This window comes from Athene cunicularia, assembly GCF_003259725.1.
Source record: "Athene cunicularia isolate RWA chromosome 13 unlocalized genomic scaffold, athCun1 chr13_part1, whole genome shotgun sequence".
Taxonomy (NCBI): domain Eukaryota; kingdom Metazoa; phylum Chordata; class Aves; order Strigiformes; family Strigidae; genus Athene; species Athene cunicularia.
The window spans coordinates 6,705,449-6,714,609 of record NW_020799117.1 but is presented as its reverse complement, the minus strand read 5'-3'; the positions used below and the strand labels follow the sequence as shown (position 1 = coordinate 6,714,609).

The following is a 9,161-nucleotide window of genomic DNA, read 5'->3' as shown; positions in this document are numbered from 1 at the left end:
GGCAGCGCCCTGCGGTGCTGCCCCGCCGGCAGCGAGGTACCGGCTGCGGGGGCTTTGCTGGGCTGGGCTTGGGTTGGGCTTCGCCTGGGGTCGGGGCTCGCGTGGGGTCGGGGCTCGCGTGGGACTGAGTGTGCATGTTGGGGTTCACGTGGAGTTGGGGTTCGTGTGGGGATGGGGTTTGCGTGGGGATGGGGTTTGCGTGGAGCCCGGCTTGCACTGCTGGGGTGGAGGTGTGCTGGGGCACCCGGCGTGGATCGTCCTCCCCACCCTGCCCCCGGCTCCGTGGGACCCCACCAGTGTTGGGGGGGGGAAGCGGCACCGGACACAGCAGGAGCTGAGAGCCACCTGCCCTCCTGCACCCCTCCGGGCTCTCCCCCCACATCACGGAGAAGCCCAGACTAAATGGGGTGCAGCATCTGGGGGGTGACAAAGCCTGTTGGAAATGCAGGTCCCATATAGGGCAGAGGTGGGTTCCCCCAACTAGACCTCTACCAGCCTCCCACAGCATCCTCCCTTGTCCCAAAAGCTGGGTCCCCCCTCGTGCCAGGTCCCCCCTTTTGGCAAAGGTGACACTTCTGCTGGGGAACGTTCTGAGTCCCCAACAGATGTCGGTGCATCGCTCCGCACTGAAGAGCTCTTCTGTGAGTTAAGGTCTGGAAATTATCTGTTGCTGCTTATTATTATTTTTTGACGTGCTCATGCTGCCTTAGTGCCCCGCCATCGGCCTCCCGAGTTGTTTGTGAAGTCGGATGTGCTGTGTGTGCTGGTATCGGTGCGTCGGGGTTGCCGGAGGGTGGCAGGGACAGGAGGAAAGTCAGAAAGGCCCCGCGGTGCCAGCGTGTCCACCTACACGAGTGGCTCTTTTTAGAGGCGGCTGTGGGAGCTCGGCTGCCCGGGACCACGCGGCCGAAGCACAACTCGCTGCTGGGATGTGTGGGGGGAGCCAGTGCGGAGCTTGCACAGCCCTGGAGGCAGCAAGTGCCTTTATTTACAGCACTTGGAGGCTTGGCTGCTTCTCCATATCATGGAAAAAAAACCCCTGCATGTCTCTATATCATAAGATCAGACACTTCTGGGCTGGTTTGTGACTCTGAGAGCTCACACAAGTGGGCATGGGACAGGGAGAAATGGCAGCCCCGAGGCCCCAGGTGTTGAGAGCTGCACGTTTACTGAAATGAGGAAATTTAAGTCAGAGTCATTTACCCACAGACGCCTCCCTTCCTGTGTTTGCCCGCTCTTGAGCTCTTCTGTGCAGCCTTGCAGCACTGCTCACCATGATTTGTGCCCCATAAAACAGCCCTGCTGCTGTGACTGAGTTGCATGTTAATTCTGAAAGCAGCACTGAAAATCCCCTTTATGGCAAAAAGGGTTAAGGGCAGGCACGGAGCCACTCCTGCCCACGTTCTCATGTCCAGGCTACCAAAAGGAGACCTTCACCTTCCCACTGCTGGTGGGTGGACTGGCAGAGATGGTCTCTTGGGGATGGGGGAGCCCTCAAACCCCAGGGGTGAGCCCAGGCAGACCCCAGGTGTACATCACGGGGCTGACGGCTGCAGAGGTTTTGGGGCCGGTCCCAGGTTGGAGGTGACCTTGGGAAGCCTGTGCCGGGCTGGGTCCGGTGGGTGGATGGCAGACCAAGCGCCTCTGCGTGCCCTGGGGGAGGTGGCTTGGCAGCCTTGTCCTTCTGCAGGCAGCAGGGCGATAAGGAGCCATGGGCACAAGTGCCACAGCTGGAGCCTGGCGCGGAGCTGCGGGCACTGTCCCCAGGGGGTCCCTTCCCCTCCAGCTCCATCCACCCACACTTGGCCGCTCATGGTCACTGCTTTCCCTTCGGTCGTTCTCCTGGCATGAGAGAGGCCAAGATGCCTTCATGAAAGATCATGACTGAGGCTTGGCCGTCTTCCAGGGCTGGGGTGAATTTATTTTGGAGATATAGGAACTATATGTAGCAGCAGGAGCCAGGGAAAGGTCAGGATGCAAACCTTGAGGCTGTCAGCGGTATGGAGGGTTTGCGTACGATCTGTGGCACAGATCTGACTGTGTGAGAGGTGATTGCCATCTTGTAACACAACCAATGCATGAAGAAAAACAACAGCAGAGTCAAAGACAGGTTCCATGGACATGTACCAGTGTTGCTCTGGCTGCACTGAGCATCTGCTGTGGGGCCCGGAGAGGTTTCAGGGTCATGGGCCAAATCCTGACCCCCTTCTCCACAACCACAAAGCAAAACCTGGTCCCCAGGAGCAGTGTCGGGATTTAAATGCTCGTTTCCTGCCTCTTTGTGATTTTGTTTGCTGGTTGCATGGTTTAATTGCTTAACTTACTTGTAAAACAGGAAAAGAGGAAGAAAAACACAGTACAAAACCCCACGTTAGGCTAAAAAGCTGAAGCAGAGGCGGCAGCCGACCCAAGCTGCCCGCACCGTGCCGGCTGCTTCTGCACGGGTGCTCCCCACCACTGGCACCCTTCGAGATGCCTCTGGTTCTGCTGGAAATCCAGATTAATTCATCCATAAACAGTTTTCCTCCACACCATTAGGAGTATTTATTTCTAAGAACACAGATACATTTCTTTTTTTATCGCTAGAAGGTATTTTTTTGGCACGAGCCTCCTCCAAAGCCAAAGCCAGAGGTTTCCACGCTGAGACCTTACAGGACGGGGAGTGCTGCCGATGGCCTGCACCTGTGGGACATTTCAGGCTGTTTCTTCCCTGCGCTGAAGCTGTTCCAGCTGGAGCAGCTCCCAACCTGCTCCTTTGACACACCGCAGATACTGGGGCTGTCTTCCAGCTTTTCAAAATGCGCCGGGCGATACCGGAGACGCGGGTGCCACGTGCTGCTCTGGAAGTGGCAGTGGAAGGTGCCTCTGTATTTCAGTTTTTAGCCACATTTTGCTTTTCACCCTGGCTTTGGCAGCAGAGCTCTTCATCCCAAAGGACAATTGAGTGCTTAGGAGTAAAATTAGCTCCAGACACTGTTTTAATTGCTCCTAGAGATAGGAGGGTTGCCTCTTGTAGCCTCGGGGCAGGTATTTAGATTTGTCTGCTGATGCCGGAATACCTCTTGATCCCTTTAGCCATTTCTGAGTTAACTGCACTTGTCTCAAATCATGCTCCCTGAGCAATGAGGGGCTCTGAGGCCCTGTCCCGCTGGGTTGGGGGCATGGGCAAGTGCCCTGGGTCCACGCTGGGGACATTGCCCATGTTATGGGGGTGACCAGGTGTTACCAGCCCTGGATTCTCTGTCCTTGGGCATCGCCTTCGCCAGCGAGTGGGACACACGGAGCAGAGGCAGTTTGGTTTGGGCAGGTTGGGGTTTAGGGGTCGCTCCTGGAAGAGGATACCTGTGTCCTGCTCCTGGCACAGCTCAGATCATCCAAAACCCGTCAGGGTTGTGTCACCCTGCTGTGCCAGGACGGTTCCCCCTGCACAGCCTTTGCTTTGTTGCAAAGCGGGGAGGAGCTTTTGAGGTTCCCATGGTGCCCCCAGGCTTGCAAAGCCCTGACTGTCTCATCCATCCACCCCCCATCAGACTCCAAAGCCCAGCACAGGACACGGGGTACATTAAATAGCAAGGGGGTGCACATCAGCATGAGATGAGTGCAGGAGGCAAGCTGGAGACCCTGGGGACCCTTTGCAGGCAGGGCTGCCGGGGCTCAGCAGCATCCCAGGGCACCCCATGTTTTCAGGGTGAGCCGTGGTGGCAACAAGAACAAATCCTGCAAATCCCAACTGTCTGGTACCTCCTTACCCTGCCTGGGCCGCGTTCAACGCCGCAGCCACTCACGCCATAGAAGGGAAGATAAAGCCGTGGCTTCCCAGAGGTTTAGAATTTTCCTGCGCTCTCTGGCAACCACACTTCCCTCCAGCTTCAGAAGGGGGGCTGGAGGGGAGGTGGAGGCAGGGACGCCTGTTTGCTTTGCCTCGCTTTTTTCCCAAGCCAGGCTCCCTAATCTGGTCTGTATTTGGCCACGCCGCTGTGACGGTGGGGCCAAGCCAGGCTGCAGCCGCACAGCAGGGTCCCTGGCTGCCTGCAGGCTGCAGGGCTGGTCGCGTTAGGGACCAGTATTTTTTGGGGTGGCAACAGGTCTGCAGGTGAATTCCCTCCCCCACAGCCCTGCTCAGAAACACGACCCAGTGACGGGCACCCAGGGCAAGATTTGCCCCACACTGGGGAGGCCGAGCGGCAAGAGCCGGCGAGCTTTGCTTCCATCTTTCAGCAACAGATAAAAATATATCCTTTTTTTTTTTTTTTAACTCCTCCCCTCCAAGCCACTAAATTAAACCCATGCAGGGCTGGAAGGCATCCCGTGGAGCTGTGTTGCTGAAGGCAGCTCCCGGCTCCAGGTTATATCAGCCCCGGAGTGACAGTGGGAGCGTGCGGGAGCTCGCGGGCCGAGCAGCACATTCCTGCGCTCCTGAGGTCATCGCTTGTGCTGCTGCCAGCCCTCGCCTGCTGCCAGCCCTGCATGGGCTGTGCCAAAGCCCAGCTGTGTAGAGCACCAGTGGAGGGGTGTGCCTGGGGTGCTGCAAGGTGCCAGGGACCAGGCTGACCTGGAGCATCCCGGGGCAGCAGGGAAGGGCAGGTGGAGTGTGGCAAGGAATTGCCACAACTGGTGCTCTGACAAGTGCTCCCTTCTCTCTCCCACAGAATATTTTGCTGCCAGAGCCTATTTTGCACCAGCACCATGTTGGGGGGGGGGGGGGCAGTGGCTGTCAATGCTGCATGTTCTGGGGTGCAGGGAACCACCACAAGCTCAGGACTGCCTGCCAGGCAACATGTGCGCACCCATGGGTGCTCGGGCTGGCAGGGGGTGACAGGTCAGGCAGGGACCACTGCTGCTTGAGCACCTATGTTTTAGCAGGGCTCAGCACAGGGTGCCTGGCTGCAGGGTGTCCTCTACCTGCAGCCACCTGCACCCCTTTGCCCCCTCTTGCTCCAGCTCCCTCTCTCTCTGCCAGAGACAGCTAAAAGTCCAGCAGCAGAGGGGACCGGCTTCCCAGGAGCTCACGGTCTTGAAGACAGAGAATGGTAAGAAGAAAATATGTATCTCCCCCCTCCGCTGTGCTTTCTCAGTGTGATATTAAGAAAGCAGGAGGACAGCCTGCCCCAGGGCCAGGGAGGATGGGGATGGTGGCTGCAGCCTCCACATGGCACTGGTGCAGGCAGACAGATGTGATGGCATCCTAGAGATGATGGCATCCATCCTCTTGGACAGACAGGTGGTCCCCAGGGCAGGAGGCCTAATGAGCTGTGTTCTCTCTGAGCCTGCCAGCGCCATCCCAATTAGTGCTAACATGCACCAGTGTGATGGCGAGTGGTACTTGTCCAGTGGGAAGAGGACAGGGGCTGAACCCAGGCCACTGCGCCGGCAGGTCGACTGCCCAGGACGTCCAAGCAGGATGCGGCTGGTGCCATTTCAGCCACATTTGTGTTGCAGCCAATGTCACCCTGTTGCCTGAGGATGGGAAGGAGAAGGCAGCGCTACGAGAGGAGTGGATGGAGAGTGGGAGACTCCTCCAAAGCCAGGAGGAGGAGGAGAAGGAGCGGCTGCGGGCAGGAACCCCTGGAATCACCCAGGACGTTAACATCCAGGTAAGTTAAAAAGGCAGGTGCTGCTGGGGGCAGGGAGCATGTGGCCAGCCAGGACTTCCCAGACAGCGACCATGGACCTGGCACATGCTGGGCTGGGCTCTCCCATTTTCAGAAGGAAGGGGTTAGGAGGGCATTAGGAAGCTGGAAGCAGTGTGGGTCTCACAGCAAGTCATGATGAGTGGGGAAGGCCAGAGCATCCCTTACACTCGGTCTGTCACCAACCTGCTCCCCAGGTGGAAAAGGGAAAGTACCTGGAACTGGAGGAACAGTTTGATGCCCTGAGGAGAGAGCACACAAAAACCCTGCAAGGTGCGTTCCGGGACAGACGGGCTCCCCACAGCCCCCCTGCCTGCCCCTGCCCCCCCGCAACTGCCAGTACACCTTCAGATTTGCATGGGGGCATGGGGATGCTGCTCCATGACATTGTGGGGCTCAGCTGGGGCTCACTGCACCGGTGTCCCTGCACCAGTAACGCTCATCTCATGTCCCCACTGCAGAGCTCCAGAGAGCACATGAGCAGGAGAAGCTGCTGCTGGCAGAGTCCCACCACAGGTCCCAGGCGGCCTTGCAGGTACCCACGGAGAAATCCCTGGGGAGAGGGTGCTTGTGGAGGGCTCAAGGACCATCTCCTGGTACATCCATGGTGCCCCGAGCTCCTTGGTGGCCACCTCAGTCCCTGGTGTGCCCAGGGACCATGCAGGCTTCTCCATCCCTGGGGTTATCAGGGTGCCATAGCCCAGCAGTGCCCCTGCTCAGGAAGAAATCCTGGACACCCCTTATCCTGCATCTTCCCCGGCTACCCTAGGAGACAATCCAGACGCTGAATTCCCAGCTGAAGTCCTTCCAGGAGAGGATGAAGCGGGTGGAGGAGTCACTCTTGAGCACAGACTACAAGAAGCACATCCAGGTGCAGGGAGGGGTGTCAGGGAGGGGACCCTCCTCTGGGGTGCTGACCCAAAGCTGGGGGTGCTTCTCTGATGGACACTGAGAGCAGGGTGGGGGAGGCTGGAGCTGGGGAGGGGGACAGAGAGGAGCTGAAGCAGGGAGCAAAGCCCTGTCTCTGGGAGGTGCACGGGCTGTTGGGGTCCCTTGAACTAAGTGAAGAGTGAAACCTGGTGTCTTGTGGGTACAAACCATGCAGGGCCCCAGCTGAGAGCACTGTCCTGGTGGGGTCATGGGAGGGGGTGAACCATGGCAGATGCCCCGAGTGCCTACCCCGCTGCAGCTGCTGCACCCCTCCTGTGCCTCGCAGGAGCACGGGAGCCCCAGCCCCTTCTGGGAGCAGGAACTGGAGAGCCTGCACTTTGTCATCGAGATGAAGAATGAACACATCCATGGCCTGGACAAGAAGCTGCTGAACCTGGAGACCATGGTGGGTTGAAAGGAGGGGGTCACAGGTGGGCTCTCCTCTTTCCATCTCTTCTCCCCACCTGAATCCTGTCCAGAAATAGCAGCTGAAGTGGAGGTGGATGGGGCCTGGGTCCTTTCTTGGAGGTTGCAATGCCACCGTGTTCCCACCGAGCCAGCATTCCCCCCAGGAGAGAAGGGGGGGAGATTCAGAAGTGCTTTCCAGCTCCCTCCTGACCCTCATGCCCCCCCTTCCAGGTGGAGAAGAACCTTCTGCTGGAGGACAAGGTGAAGACTCTCCAGCAGGAGAACGAGGACCTGCAAGTTCGCACCCAGAACCACTTGGTCATGGCAAGGTAAGTGCTGGTCCCACGTGCCCACCGGCTCCCTGGTGGCATGTCCGATGGCGACAGAGGTGGCAGCGGTGGTGGGGAATACATCACAGCGTGCAGTGCCACCAGCTGCTTTGTGGGGAGCGGAGGGGTCTTGTGGGCGCTTTGCCCAGTGTCTCTGGCAGCAGTGCTGCTTGCCCGCAGGCAGCTGTCGGAGGAGCTCCTGGCCACTCGCGGGGCGCTGGAGAAGGAGGTGCAGCTGCGGGAGCAGGCTCGTCGTGAGAAGGAGGAGCTGCTGTACCGTGTGCTCAATGGCGGGGATGGCTCCCCCTTCCCCGTGGCTGCTGGAGAGGTGCCCCTCATCACCACGTAGCATGCTGCCAACCGGCACCGAGCGCTGCCAGGGGGGCTGTCAGGGCTTTCCTCCGGGTGCCTGAGCCCGGGGCTGCTCTCACAAGTGCCTCCACTGCTGGGGCAGGACCCTGGGTCAGCCAAGCCCTTGGGGCGGCCCCGTCCGATCAGGGAGATGGAGCATTTCACAGGACACTTGCGCCTGCCTTTCCCCAGCCTGTGTGGGGCTGTAGGGAGACCCCAGCCACCCCCCTGTGCCATCCCTGCACCCCTTCCTCTGATGGGAGGCTGTGGGAGGCTTTCTGGGGGTGAAAGGGGTCAGCCAGGACACGCAGAGGTGCACTGGGCTAGATCCAACCCAGCGCTTGGCTCTGAGCATAACCAGCATCGGTGCTGCCCGGGGGCATGAGGCGAGGAAGATGAGGCAGTCACTGGTATGGGCATGAGAACCGGGAGGATGAAGAGGGCGCTGGGGACTTGACGGTGTTATGGTACCTCATTCCCTGGGGAGCATCCCTGAGAAGCGGGTGGCCGAGTCAAGGGCTGAACCACGGATTTTTTCCGGGGTGAGGGGCAGGAGGGACAGCTGCAGCTGGGTATATCTGCCACCTCCGGTGCCACCCTTGCTGTAGACCATGTCAACCCATCCCATTTTGAGGCTTGGCCTCCTGCTCAGGTTGCTCTGAGCCGATGCCACCCATTCCTGCCATTTCCAGTGACAGCAGGGCTTCCCCTGCTCAGGACCTGCCTCGCTCCCCAGGAGAGGAACCAGGTGGGGCTCCCACCCACACTCTCCTCTCCCCATCGCCTCCTCCATCTTCAGCAAACAGCTCCCAGGGATTGTTCACGCAGCCCAAGCGTGCCCCTGCTCACTGCCACGCAGATGCCAAGCCCTTGTCCCCCCGCTGCCCAGCGCAGCACCACCCACCCCACCTTCTCCCCCAAAGCTGGGCAGAGGCTGCATGCCCAGGGGTGCACATTCGGGGAGCAGAGCATCCTCCCGAGGGGGAGCAGGCTTCAGCGGCAGCTGCCAGCAGGTCACATCCATCCCTGCTCCAAGGGAGAGCATCCCCATCGGGGAAGATGTTGCCAGCATGGCTGCGGGTCAGGGCTGGATGCACACAAGCACTTTCCACTGGGCGCACAAGTGTGGTGGGACGGTCGCTGCTCCCGGGGCTGTCCCTGGGCCTGTCCCCACCCTGGGACTGTTTAGCCGGGGGGGGGGAGCTGTGTGTATGTGCGTGCACCAGGCCAATGTGCTACTGGCTGTAACAATTAAAAGTCTGTAAGAAGCAACAGCCTCAAGAATCCCATGTCAGTGGTTTTGGGGACTGGTGCGGGCGTACCTCACAGTGGGGCCATGTGCTCCGCACCTAGGGCAAGGGGGGGGGATGAGGAGGGGTGGGAGCAGGCGCCACAAAATCACACAAAGGGAGCCCCAGAGGAGGCCTCTGCTGCCAGTCCCCCCTTTTCCTGCTCCTTTCCCCGTTTCATTCATTTCAATGGGCTCAGGGCAGACCCCAACCCTTCCACCCCT

The 9,161-nt window shown here is 59.5% G+C and overlaps 1 protein-coding gene across 1 annotated transcript in view; it reads left to right on the top strand.

Moving 5' to 3' along the window:
* CCDC69 (coiled-coil domain containing 69) overlaps window positions 1–8,912 on the top strand; it is a 13,455-nt gene extending 4,543 nt beyond the window's left edge. The window contains exons 4-12 of the mRNA XM_026858505.1: window positions 6–36; window positions 4,961–5,030; window positions 5,440–5,594; window positions 5,828–5,903; window positions 6,092–6,165; window positions 6,400–6,501; window positions 6,847–6,966; window positions 7,200–7,297; window positions 7,478–8,912. Of these exons, the coding sequence (XP_026714306.1) occupies window positions 6–36; window positions 4,961–5,030; window positions 5,440–5,594; window positions 5,828–5,903; window positions 6,092–6,165; window positions 6,400–6,501; window positions 6,847–6,966; window positions 7,200–7,297; window positions 7,478–7,646 (895 nt within the window). The 3' untranslated portion in view covers window positions 7,647–8,912. The remainder of the gene's footprint in view (window positions 1–5; window positions 37–4,960; window positions 5,031–5,439; window positions 5,595–5,827; window positions 5,904–6,091; window positions 6,166–6,399; window positions 6,502–6,846; window positions 6,967–7,199; window positions 7,298–7,477) is intronic.
* Window positions 8,913–9,161: the final 249 nt, after the last annotated feature.